General features: G+C 41.6%; 1 protein-coding gene and 1 non-coding gene across 3 annotated transcripts in view; one reads left to right on the forward strand and one right to left on the reverse strand.

The window, feature by feature from the left end:
- Positions 1–14,432, forward strand: part of LOC106568722 (cAMP-specific 3',5'-cyclic phosphodiesterase 4B) — a 173,382-nt gene that overhangs the window by 83,819 nt on the left and 75,131 nt on the right. Inside the window, exon 3 of one of the 2 annotated variants that reach the window (XM_014139302.2) lies at positions 2,565–2,791. In XM_014139302.2, coding sequence (XP_013994777.1) covers positions 2,565–2,791 — 227 coding nt within the window. Of the gene's footprint in view, positions 1–2,564; positions 2,792–3,445; positions 3,895–14,432 lie in introns of those variants that run through there. The other variant, XM_014139303.2, reaches the window with a different exon arrangement.
- On the reverse strand, positions 11,300–11,373 carry trnag-ucc (transfer RNA glycine (anticodon UCC)). Its single transcript has one exon. It is a non-coding gene; the product is annotated as a tRNA-Gly (tRNA).

Consider the following 14,432-nt stretch of genomic DNA (forward strand, 5'->3'; position numbering starts at 1 on the left):
AGGATTTACTTATTTATGTTATGTCTTTTCAGTTATGCTTGAGCACCGATTGCACGCTAGGCCCATCCAGTGGCGGTGCTATTGCTTCCTCTTCCATTTACAATGGGCTGTTAAGCAGTGCTGAGATTGGTTTGCATTGGGGAAGCATCAGCACCATTATTCATCTCTCTTTCTCTTATGCATTCGCTGTCTCTCCACAGACATACACTGCATACATGATAACAGGGTATGTGGGCATACACCACACACACACACACACACACACACACACACAATCCATTCTCCGCAAACACCACCTCACCTATCACTCACACAGATAGCGTTTTAGGAATTCCTCGATTGCCTCCCTCGTTCTTTTACACTTTGACGGAGTGAATGTAAAACAGAGGGTGATGTATATCCTCACCCTGCCAGGAGCCTCTAGCTGAAACCGCCATGTTTTACAGCCCACCATTACAGAGAAAGTCACAACATTGACACAGACATATAAAACACACACACACACACACACACACACACACACACACACACACACACACAGTGGGGTCTGGAATTGGATCCCTTGATAAAGATGAGCAAAAAAGACAATAAAAGAAATACTACAAATACATTGTTCTTTCGAGTGGCCAAACCCACCACTGGTGTGCGTGGCCAAAGAGCTCTATTTTCATGTCATATGACCATAGCACCAGTTCCAATCTATGTGCCAATGCCATTTAGCAAACTCCAGATGGTGCTATGGTCAGCTGTCATGAAAGGTTTTTGGCCATGTACACCAATGGTGAATTTTGGTTTTCGAAAGATGAATGCATATGCAGAAAATATCTAATCCCTACTGTAAAATATGGTGGTGGATCTTTGATGTTATGGGGATATTTTGCTTCCACTGGTCCTGGGGCCATTGTTAAGGTCAACTTATCCAAGTATCAAAACATTTTTGCCAAAAACCTGGTTGCCTCTGCCAGGAGGCTGAAAATTGGCTGAAAATGGGATCTTCCAGCAAGGCAAGCAGACATTATGTACCACAAACAAATGGTTAATTGATCACAAATCAACATTTTGCAATGGCCATCTCAGTCTCCGAGGGCAGTCCATAAGCACAGACGAAGGATATCAAGGATCTGGAATGATTCTGTATGGAAGAATGGTCTAAGGTCCCTCCCAATGTGTTCTCCAATCTCAGAAAAAAATTCAGAAAAAAGTCTGTGTCGAATTCGCAGGGTGAGGGTGCTGGAGTATTGAATACAGAGGATCCAATCATTTTAACCCATATCTTTTTAGATGTTTTGTATTACTTGTTAAATATAATCTTTCTCTGAGCAATTGTATTAGTATAGAATACTATAATAATAAAACCAGAAAATGGTATACAACATACCTTAGAATTTGTAATTATTAATTTTTAAAATAATTTATTAAGGGATTCAATAATTCTGGACACACGGACACATACACACACGCACGCACGCACATATATATACATACACACTGAGTGAACAAAACATTATGAACACCTGCTCTTTCCATGACTGACTGACCGTGTGAATTCAGGTGAAAGCTATGATCCCTTATTGATGTCACTTGTTAAATCCACTTCAATCAGTGTCGAATAGATTAAGGGGAGGATACGGATTAAATAAGGATTTTTAAATATTACAGTTCCTTTTAGGGCCCAATGTGCATCGGTTTCCTGTGTGTATCAAGAATGGTCCACCAACCAAAGGACATCTAAATATTAGGAAAATGTCCTTAATGTTTTGTACACTGCAATACACTCAATCAGTGTTGCCGTTTGGAATTACCTTTGATTAGACAACACTTTATTTTCTCAACCCAATGGATTTAAGTGTTGTGTTTATCAAATATCACAGAAATGTTTTAGTGTATTGAGTTGTAATCAAATCGGTCAACATAATATAACAGAATACATTTTCCCCACGAAAACGTGATCTTCTGGGAAACATTGGAGACGTATTTAAAATCCACTACTCTCTGTACTCCAAAATGGGACCAGCTGGAAGACATTATCTGTAAAAGACTTGAAGTGAAAATCCTGGTCTGGCTCCTTTTCTAGTTTTGGTTCTGATTAATCTATATCTTGGGTTTTCAGAATACTGTAGTCTCACAGCAGGCCCTAGAGTGCCCCCTAGTGCTATGTGTACGGAACCGACAAAATATTAGGATTTGACATTCAATGAAATAGACAAAGTATTACCTTGAATTAATAATGTACACTGCAATGCGTCGACAAAGTGGCTAGTTTGGGTTTATTCGAAGCAGTGCACGCTGATGTAATATAATATGCACGAAATGACACTAACTGCAAAAAGAAATCTCTTGCCTTTTTGTTATCCCATCTATGTCCACAACATTCTAACATTATATCAACATTCTGTCAACTTTCCCATGCCTTTTAGTCTTAGCTATAACCTTCGTCCTGTAAACCCTCGCCTCTATAAACGCTATAGCAACATTCTCTCAACGTCTCCACTGCCTCTTACTCTTGTCCATAAACTTCTATTAATGTTCTACTAACAAACAATCTCTCAACATTTGCCTTTCAGGAAACCAAGGAGCCTCCAGGAGTGCCCCTGTTTGGCAGCACCCCGGGGGTGGACTTTCGCCGGGGCCGCAGGCGTCACTCAGGCACGCTAATGCTGCCCCCGTTGTCATGGCGACAGGCAGAGAGGGATCTGGGCCGCACGCCAGAGGAGTACGCCATGGCCCGACCCACCAGCCTGCCCTTCCGACCTCCACCACGCATCGACATTACCCATGTCGACCCCGACAGGTGAGATATCGTAGGTCATAGCTCAACGTTTGGGAGGTTGGCAACTCTGAACTTCTAAGGCAGCACTCCTGCTGGTTTTTGTATCTCCACTTGATTTATCAATTTGTCAATGGTTCGCCAGAAACCAGCCAACACTGCAGTCCTGGAGGACAGTAAACTGTGCAATATTACCTGAGGTCAACCCATCCTGTCTTCTCCTGCATCTGTAGAGCATAGCATACCATGATAATATTTTTGTTGAATGCATCTTACTCAATGCTGAAGTATAATATGTGTTTGTGGAGTCAGAGAAGCAAATCTATTTTGTACATTCATTATCAGCAAAGTGCACTTTCATCCAACAACCACTGGGTGGAGACAAAGTGCTCTAAAGCCAGTTGCGGTGCCTACTTAATTCATGTGCTTTGTGAAGTGAGGTTGTGGTTAACTGTTGAGTTCCAGTCACTGTACAGAGCAACAGACAGTTGTGGTAAGCCAATCAGCATCATTCGAGGTGATCACCAATAGCCCCCCCCCCCCCTTCCCCCCCCAAGAATATTACAGAGGGGGCGGACCCTAAAAGGGACCTCCCTCTTATCACTTTCTGGGCTTACAGTGGTCCCTGAATGGAGAGAGAGATGGAACTGTATGGAAGAGGGAAAGTGGGGGAGAGATTGTTTAAGTGAAGTAAAGAAAGAGCAGGTAGGTAGAGAGTGCCTGAGACAACGTGAGAGTGAAGGAAAGAAAGAGATGGGGAAAGGCACAGAGTATGTCACCCCCGGCGAACACTTGAAGTGAGAAGAAGAGCTCGCCAAGGAAGTCTGCAAACTAGAGCTGTCGGAAGAACCCTGCTCTGTCCTCCAGCTCTCTGGCGGGTACTGTGCTGTAGACTCACGCTTGAGCTCCACTCTTTGGGACTGAGTGAACTGGACTCGGATCTAAACCAAGATCCTAGCTATGGAGGCCCATGGGGACCGAACAGAGTCGGAACAGAATATAGACTCATGTGGGCCAACCGAATCGGACAAGAGGACGAGAGTTTCACCCCACAACTCTCCGAGACGGTTTCGTAAACAAGTGGTGACCAAGCGCCGTTACAGGCGCTTCACTGTGGCCCATACCTGGTAAGGCCCTGGAGCTGTGTTGGTGTGTGTACGTCTGTGTGTGTGCGTTAGGACAGCGAGTTGCCAAGGATGTCACAATACAACATTATCACATTACGATACCTATTTCGATTGTACATGTGCCACAATTCTATATGTATTGCAATTTGATATTGATATTTTATTGCGATTTGATGTTCCAAACATATTGCTCACAAGGGGGCCGATTCTGACTTAGGAAATGTACGCCTTTCCTACGCACTTCTCAGTATTTGGTTTTCAGACTTACCTTATGGAGGTGCATAACGGGCTTTGCAGGCGTGGTTCCCTTGCGCGCTGAATACATCTAATTTAACCGCTGAAAACCCTCCCACTTGATGGCCAACAGATTTTCCTATAGGGTTTTCAGTACATGTATCTTAAGCCATCACTTTAAATACGGTGTACCTGTAATTAGAATTTTGATGGCAGGCTAGAATACATCGGGTTCAGAATATAGGTGTCAATGAAAGAAAGCCATCTAAATTTGCATTTTCTTCTCCATTGAAACTGATAGATTTTTCGCACTAAATATATGGTTGAATCAAAAATACAGTGGTTTGATTCATCCTGAAAGTTGTCATATTTAAGTTCAATCCATGAACTATTGGAGGTGGAAAAGTGTTCAATAAGGGTGGAACAATAGTCCTATAAATCAACCCTAGTCCGCACTAATCATGGTACTGTATGACAGCGGTCCAGTCGTCGTGAACTGTGCACCAGGCTCCAGGTTTAAGCTGCTACATGTGGTCTGAGTTCCATAATGATTCAAATAGGCTACATGTCCCAAATGATTGCAATACGTTAGCTTAATATGATTCACTAATGTGAAACCCTCAGGAACAATTCACAAGGATGTGACAGATTAAAGAAAGGTCAACGGAATGGAATGATGCAATATGTAAGCTACAAATTGAAGAAAACTAACACTAAAGTGCCAGTTCTAAATATATGCGGGTATTGCTGACGGTGGCTCCCGATAGTAGCTAATATGTAACACGATACAAATTGTCAAATAAAACGGAGGAAAGCCCGGGTATATAATGAAAACATTATAAGCACATACATGATCTCGGCAGGTTCAGCCCGACAGAAGCCTATAGCTAGGGTCTCCAAATTTCATCCATGCAAATTATGAAGGCACACAATAAAAATTCTGAATAACGGCACATCTTTTTATAGACTACTTCACTGTGGAAAAGGTTCCACAATACATGTCATATTGATATGATTTTCAGTTTGCTTGGATATGGCTGGTGTCACATTCGTCTCCAGGGATCATAAGGAAAAATCACCTAAAACAATTACTATGTGTAGTTACAAACGGATTACTCGTTTATCTAGCTCTTATCAATAGTTCTTATCAATTTGTAAATTACAGCGCATGGAGAATACGACGTATCTGTAGACACACCTCGGCCTCACCTTCATTTCTTAGACCCTGGTCACTGTTGTGTGATTTCCCCCCCCACCTTTTGTAACATTTAGGCAACTTATGCCTTTAAGCAACTTATGCCTTGATAAGTAATTGTGTGAAATGGCACTGTTGAAATGCATATTGGGTAATTCAAGTACAGTAGGCCACTGGTTGCCTCAGGAGGAATAAAAACCAGTTCCTGGAAAATGTGAACTGAAACCATGACCTCAGTATCTGTGACCTAGCCTACAAATCATGTAGGTTTGCTTATTAACATGTCTGTAATCATTCTTGAAAAAAATACTGTGGGTGTTGTTGTTTCAGGAACACTTGAACTGAGAAGAAGAGCATGTTAATAAGCAAACCTTCATGATTTGTAGACTAGGTCACAGATTCTGAGGTCATGGTTTCAGTTTACATTTTCCAGGAACTGGTATATAAAGGGTCTGAATACTTATGTAAATGTAATGTTTAATTTAAAAAAGTGTTGCAAACATTTCTAAACATGTTTTTCCTTTGTCATTATGGGATATTGTGTGTAGATTGATGAGGGGGAAAAAAATGTATGTTTAATCAATTTTATAATAAGGATGTGACGTAACAAATGTGGAAAAAGTCAAGGGGGTCTGAGTACTTTCCGAATGCACTGTACCTCTATCACTCCAGTGTACCTGCATATTGTAAATATGGTATTGGAACTGACCCTGTATATACAGTTGAAGTCGGAAGTTTACATACACTTAGGCTGGAGTCATTAAAACTCGTTTTTCAACCACTCCCCACATTTCTTGTTAACAAACTATAGTTTTGGCAAGTCGGTTAGGACATCTACTGTGTGCATGACACAAGTAATTTTTCCAACAATTGTTTACAGACAGATTATTTCACTTATCATTCACTCTATCACAATTCCAGTGGGACAGAAGTTTACATACACTAAGTTGACTGTGACTTTAAACAGCTTGGAAAATTCCAGAAAATTATGTCATGGCTTTAGAAGCTTCGGATAGGCTAATTGACATAATTTGAGTCAATTGGAGGTGTACCTGTGGATGTATTTCAAGGCCTACCTTCAAACTCAGTGCCGCTTTGCTTGACATCATGGGAAAATCAAAAGAAATCAGCCAAGACCTCTGGAAAAAAGATTGTAGACCTCCACAAGTCTGGTTCATCCTTGGGACCAATTTCCAAATGCCTGAAGGTACCACGTTCATCTGTACAAACAATAGTACACAAGTATAAACACCATGGGACCACGCAGCCGTCATACCGCTCAGGAACGAGACGCGTTCTGTCTCCTAGAGATGAATGTACTTTTGTGCAAAAAGTGCAAATCAATCCCAGAACAACAGCAAAGGACCTTGTGAAGATGCTGGAGGAAACGGGTACAAAAGAATCTATGTCCACAGTAAAACGAGTCCTATATCGACATAACCTGAAAGGCCGCTCAGCAAGGAAGAAGCCACTGCTCCAAAACCGCCATAAAAAAGCCAGACTATGGTTTGCAACTGCACATGGCCATAAATACCATCATTATGTTTGGAGGAAAAAGGGGGAGGCTTGCAAGCCGAAGAACACCATGCCAACCATGAAGCACGGGGGTGGCAGCATCATGTTGTGGGGGTGCTTTGCTGCAGGAGGGCCTGGTGCACTTCACAAAAATAGATGGCATCATGAGGAAAGAAAATTAAGTAGATATATTGAAGCAACATCTCAAGACATCAGTCAGGAAGTTAAAGCTTGGTCGCAAACGGGTTTTCCAAATGGACAATGACCCCAAGCATACTTCCAAAGTTGTGGAAAAATGGCTTAAGGTTAACAAAGTCAAGGTATTGGAGTGGCCATCACAAAGCCCTGACCTTAATCCTATAGAAAATGTGTGGGCAGAACTGAAAAACCGTGTGCGAGCAAGGAGGCCTACAAACCTGACTCAGTTACACCAGCTCTGTCAGGAGGAATGGGCCAAAATTCACCCAACTTATTGTGGGAAGCTTGTGGAAGGCTACCCGAAATGTTTGACCCAAGTTAAACAATTTAAAGGCAATGCTACCAAATGCTAATTGAGTGTATGTAAACTTCTGACCCATTGGTAATGTGATGAAAGAAATAAAAGCTGAAATAAATAATTCTCTCTACTATTATTCTGAAATGTCACATTCTTAAAATAAAGTGGTGATCCTAACTGACCTAAGACAGGGACTTTTTACTAGGATTAAATGTCAGGAATTGTGAAAAACTGAGTTTAAATGTGTTTGGCTAAGGTGTATGTAAACTTCCGACTTCAACTGTAGCTTCTTACTTTCTCGAGTTCTTCTTTCTTAATTTTATTTCTCGTGTATTTTTGTTCTACCTCATGTTTTTAATGCTCCATTGATATTGATTACTAGATTATTGGACTTGGAGCTTGCAAGAAAGGCATTTCACTGTACTTGTGCACTTCACATTAAAACTTGAAACATAAAAAAGAACACATTGTTTGAACTGCACGTCACTAATAGCAACTGTCGTCGACAAGCTCATGTTTCAAATGTATAAAAGCCTGTGAGGGCAGTGGGATTAACAGAGTTTTCTTCAATAAATAAGTTGTTTAAATGGTTTAATAATTTAACAGTGCACCAAAGGTACAGTACTTGCTACTGTGATTCCTGAAATGCAGAGCCTATTGGAATATTTTTTTAATCTGAAATTATACTTTTGTTACATTGTTTGCTAGCTAGTATAACAGTACTAATATTGTCTATCAACTGTAAAAATGTAGTGCAACAGAGCCAGTTACAACTGAAGTATCTGATCATCAATGAATTCGAGAAAAAGCTATTTGTTTTTTAACACAGCGGCCGAGGTATGCACTTTTTTCCTTTGGGGGGAAATCATTTTCAAATATTTTAATCCATTGATATTACAAATATATTTGTGTTGACTATGATTATGGCATGGGAATATAAGAGCGTCTTCGAAGCTAAATCAACTTACAAACTAGACTATAGGCTACCGGCCGGCATTGCGCAAATATGGTGTTTCTAAAAGTGAATTCAAAGGTTTAGAATAGTTGGACATCATTCCATGTCATCATTCCATCCCTTTGGCTGTGTTTGGCCCAAGGCCCATGACCCTTTACTGAGTGTCTCCTACCCTGTCCTAATCCCTACTCCCCTCTACTCCACATCTCTGGTCAGACACTGCAGAGTACGTCATCCCCTCTTTTCCCCTTGAGGGCATTTTGCTTTTCCACTGCTCTAACACAGTAATGGATACATTCATTTGTTTAAATCCAGAATTTTAAACCCAAATTACCTGTGGTCAATGTCAGTTTTGCAGTTATCATGGGGGCCACAAAAAGCAGCTTGTGTGCCTGATGTGGCCCCCAAACTGCTATAGCAGACACTATTAATATTAATGGATGTGGAACTGAGAGCATTTTAGCAACATGAAATCCTATTAAAATCTGTTCATATACACCCCCAGGAAGAATATGATGCCTTTTATTTTATTTAATTTTTTTTACATTTTATGAAAAGCGAGCACTTAGATATGGTCATTTTCAAATGTTTATACTTTTATAGAATGATTTTGAATGACGTATAGTAAGGCATTGTGAAAATTATATAGCAATATAGAGTGGGAAAGCGTTTGGACACTTAATAGACACTGCGGTAAATAAAACCTAATTAAAAAGTGTCAGTCTTGTCCAGGACCGGACTCTACACAAACCGTGCGCCACAGCCAATCAGAGCTGCAGTAGGCCTATATGCAAATAAGCCATTTTCCACATGGGCCTGCCATCATTCACTTTGAACTGGACTGTGTGTTTACAGGCAGTAGCAACAGCGCGACATTAGATCATTAGAAAGCATTCGTCAAAAGCCACAAAATACACCACTTACATTTGGGAACTTTACAGTCCTATTGATTAAACAAACATGAAGAGGTAGGATATTTCTCCCTCAGTTGCCCATGTACAACATCAACAAAAAGATCAACAACTAATGTTAGCCAGAACAAGATTAGCTAAAATCTAATGAGGAAACAGTAGATAAACCTTCTCAAACGTTTTCAGCTTGTAGTTGGCAGTCAAAATTGTACTAATAAACTATGGGAAATAGTAGCCTGCTCGCCCTTCTGCAGCTTGCCTGCCATTGCATGCTTGTCCCAACCCACGTTTTGACAACTGAATGGCAATTTGCCTGCCTGCCTGCCCATTTGATCGACGTCAAGTACAGTTGAAGTCAGAAGTTTACATACATTTAGGTTGGAGTCATTAAAACTTAAAACTGTGACTTAGCCTACAAATAATATAGGTTTGCTTATTAACATGTCTGTAATCATTCTTGAAAAAAATATAATACTGAAAAAAATACTGTGGGTGTTGTTGTTTCAGGAGTATGTCACCCCCGGTGAACACTTGAACTGAGAAGAAGAGCATGTTAATAAGCAAACCTACATGATTTGTAGACTTGGTCACAGATTCTGAGGTCATGGTTTCAGTTTACATTTTCCAGGAACTGCTATATAAAGGGTCTGAATACTTATGTAAAAGTGATATTTCATTTTTTTAAATGTTGCAAACATTTCTAAACACATGTTTTTCCTTTGTCATTATGGGGTATTGTGTGTAGATTGAGGGGGAAAAAATGTATATTTAATCAATTTTATAATAAGGCTGTAATATACAGTGAGGGGAAAAAAGTATTTGATCCCCTGCTGATTTTGTACGTTTGCCCACTGATAAAGAAATGATCAGTCTATAATTTTAATGGTAGGTTTATTTGAACAGTGAGAGGCAGAATAACAACAACAAAAAATCCAGAAAAACACATGTCAGAAATGTTATACATTGATTTGCATTTTAATGAGGGAAATAAGTATTTGACCCCCTCTCAATCAGAAAGATTTCTGGCTCCCAGGTGTCTTTTATACAGGTAACGAGCTGAGATTAGGAGCACACTCTTAAAGGGAGTGCTCCTAATCTCAGCTTGTTACCTGTATAAAAGACACCTGTCCACAGAAGCAATCAATCAATCAATCAGATTCCAAACTCTCCACCATGGCCAAGACCAAAGAGCTCTCCAAGGATGTCAGGGACAAGATTGTAGACCTACACAAGGCTGGAATGGGCTACAAGACCATCGCCAAGCAGCTTGGTGAGAAGCTGACAACAGTTGGTGCGATTATTCGCAAATGGAAGAAACACAAAAGAACTGTCAATCTCCCTCAGCCTGGGGCTCCATGCAAGATCTCACCTCGTGGAGTTGCAATGATCATGAGAACGGTGAGGAATCAGCCCAGAACTACACGGGAGGATCTTGTCAATGATCTCAAGGCAGCTGGATCCATAGTCACCAAGAAAACAATTGGTAACACACTACGCCGTGAAGGACTGAAATCCTGCAGCGCCCGCAAGGTCCCCCTGCTCAAGAAAGCACATATACATGCCCGTCTGAAGTTTGCCAATGAACATCTGAATGATTCAGAGGACAACTGGGTGAAAGTGTTGTGGTCAGATGAGACCAAAATGGAGCTCTTTGGCATCAACTCAACTCGCCGTGTTTGGAGGAGGAGGAATGCTGCCTATGACCCCAAGAACACCATCCCCACCGTCAAACATGGAGGTGGAAACATTATGCTTTGGGGGTGTTTTTCTGCTAAGGGGACAGGACAACTTCACCACATCAAAGGGACGATGGACGGGGCCATGTACTGTCAAATCTTGGGTGAGAACCTCCTTCCCTCAGCCAGGGCATTGAAAATGGGTCGTGGATGGGTATTCCAGCATGACAATGACCTAAAACACACGGCCAAGGAAACAAAGGAGTGGCTCAAGAAGTACATTAAGGTCCTGGAGTGGCCTATCCAGTCTCCAGATCTTAATCCCATATAACATTTACATTTTAGTCATTTAGCAGACGCTCTTATCCAGAGCGACTTACAGTAGTGAATACATACATTTCATACAATTTTTTTTTGCGTACTGGTCCCCCGTGGGAATCGAACCCACAACCCTGGCGTTGGAAACACCATGCTCTACCAACTGAGCCACACGGGACTATCCTGTGGAGGGAGCTGAAGGTTCGAGTTGCCAAACGTCAGCCTCGAAACCTTAATGACTTGGAGAAGATCTGCAAAGTGGAGTGGGACAAAATCCCTCCTGAGATGTTTGCAAACCTGGTGGCCAACTACAAGAAACGTCTGACCTCTGTGATTGCCAACAAGGGTTTTGCCACCAAGTACTAAGTCATGTTTTGCAGAGGGGTCAAATACTTATTTCCCTCATTAAAATGCAAATCATTTTATAACATTTTTGACATGCGTTTTTCTGGATTTTTTTGTTGTTATTCTGTCTCTCACTGTTCAAATAAACCTACCATTAAAATTATAGACTGATCATTTCTTTATCAGTGGGCAAACGTACAAATTCAGATACAGATAATTCAAATACTTTTTTCCCTCACTGTAATAAAATGTGGAAAAAGTCAAGGGGGTCTGAGTACTTTCTGAATGCACTGTACCTCTATCACTCCAGTGTACCTGCACATTGTAAATATGGTATTGGAACTGAGCCTGTATATACAGTTGAAGTCGGAAGTTTACATACACTTAGGTTGAAGTCATTAAAACTTGTTTTTCAGCCACTCCACAAATTCCTTGTTAACAAACTATAGTTTTGGCAAGTCAGTTAGGACATCTACTGTGTGCATGACACAAGTAATTTTTCCAACAATTGTTTACAGACAGATTATTTCACTTATCATTCGCTGTATCACAATTCCAGTGGGTCAGAAGTTTAAAGGCACATTCAACTTGGAAAATTCCAGAATATTATGTCATGGCTTTAGAAGCTTCTGATAGGCTAATTGACATCATTTGAGTCAATTGGAGGTGTACCTGTGGATGTATTTCAAGGCCTACCTTCAAATTCAGTGCCTCTTTGCTTGACATCATGGGAAAATCAAAAGAAATCATAATTTTTTGGGAGGCACATCCTTGGGAGCAATTTCCAAATGCCTGAAGGTACCACGTTCATCTGTACAAGCAATACTACGCAAGAATATACACCATGGGACCACGCAGCCGTCATACCGCTCAGGAAGGAGACGCGTTCTTAAAAAAAAAATGTATTTCATCTTTATTTATCCAGGTAGGCCAGTTGAGAACAGGTTCTCATTTACAACTGCGACCTGGCCAACATAAAGCAAAGCTGTGCAACACATACAACAACACAGTTACACATGGAATAAACAAATGTACTGTCAACAACACAATAGAAAAAGTCTATATACAGTGTGTGCAAATGGCGTGAGGAGATAAGGCAATAAATAGGCCATAGTAACGAAGTTATTACAATTTAGCAAATTTAACACTGGAGTGATAGATGTGCAGATGATGTGCAAGTAGAAATACTGGTGTGCAAAAAAGTAAATAAAACAATATTGGGATGAGGTAGGTAGTGACCAGTGAAATATACTTTCTGGAGCGTGTGCTATGGGTGGGTGCTGCTATGGTGACCAGTGAGCTGAGATAAGGCGGGGCTTTACCTAGCAAAGACTTATAGATGACCTGGAGCCAGTGGGTTTGGCAATGAATTTGAAGTGAGGGCCAGCCAACGAGAGCATACAGGTCGCAGTGAGGGTAGTATATGGGGCTTTTGTGACAAAATGGATGGCACTGTGATAGACTGTATCCAATTTGCTGAGTAGAGTGTTGGAGGTTATTTTGTAAATGACATCACCGAAGTCAAGGATCGGCAGGATAGTCAGTTTTACGACGAGGGTATGTTTGGCCGCATGAGTGAAGGATGCTTTGTTGCGAAATAGGAAGCCGATTCTAGATTTAATTTTGGATTGGAGATGTTTAATATAAGTCTGGAAGGAGAGTTTACAGTCTAACCAGACACCTAGGTATTTGTAGTTGTCCACATATTCTAAGTCAGAACCTTCCAGAGTAGTGATGCTAGTCAGGCGGGTGGGTGTAGGCAGCGATCAGTTGAAGAGCATGCATTTAGTTTTACTAGCGTTTAAGAGCAGTTGGAGGCCACGGAAGGAGTGTTGTATGGCATTGAAGCTCGTCTGGAGGTTAGTTAACACAATGTCCAAAGAAGGGCCAGAAGTATACAGAATGGTGTCGTCTGCGTATAGGTGGATCAGAGAATCACCAGCAACAAGAGCAACATCATTGATGTATTCAGAGAAAAGAGTCGGCCCGAGAATTGAACCCTGTGGCATACCCATAGAGACTGCCAGAGGTCCGGACAATAGGCCCTCCGATATGACACACTGAACTCTGTCTGAGAAGTAGTTGGTGAACCAGGCAAGGCAGTCATTTAAGAAACCAAGGCTGTTGAGTCTGCCGATAAGAATGTGGTGATTGACAGAGTCGAAAGCCTTGGCCAGGTCGATGAAGACGGCTGCACAGTACTGTGTTTTATCGATGGCGGTTATGATATCATTTAGTACCTTGAGCGTGGCTGAGGTGCACCCGTGACCAGCTCGGAAACCGGATTGCACAGCAGAGAAGGTATGGTGGGATTCGAAATGGTCGGTGATCTGTTGTTAACTTGGCTTTGGAAGACTGTAGAAAGGCAGGGCAGGATGGATATAGGTCTGTAACAGTTTGGGTCTAGAGTGTCACCCCCTTTGAAGAGGCGGATGACTGCGGCAGCTTTCCAATCTTTAGGGATCTCGGACGATACGAAAGAGAGGTTGAACAGACTGGTAATAGGGTTTGCAACGATGGCGGCGGATCATTTTAGAAAGAGAGGGTCCAGATTGTCTAGCCCAGCTGATTTGTACGCGTCCAGGTTTTGCAGCTCTTTCAGAACATCTGTTATCTGGATGTGGGTGAAGGAGAAGCTGGGGAGGCTTGGGCAAGTAGCTGTGGGGGGTACGGAGCTGTTGGCCGGGGTTGGGGTAGCCAGGAGGAAAGCATGGCCAGACGTAGAGAAATGCTTATTGAAATTCTCGATTATTGTGGATTTATCAGTGGTGACAGTGTTTCCTAGCCTCAGTGCAGTGGGCTGTTGGGAGGAGGTGCTCTTATTCTCCATGGACTTTACAGTGTCCCAAAACATTTTGAAGTTAGAGCAACAGGATGCAAATTTCTGTTTGAA

The sequence above is a fragment of the Salmo salar genome, chromosome ssa14, assembly GCF_905237065.1.
Source record: "Salmo salar chromosome ssa14, Ssal_v3.1, whole genome shotgun sequence".
NCBI lineage: Eukaryota > Metazoa > Chordata > Actinopteri > Salmoniformes > Salmonidae > Salmo > Salmo salar.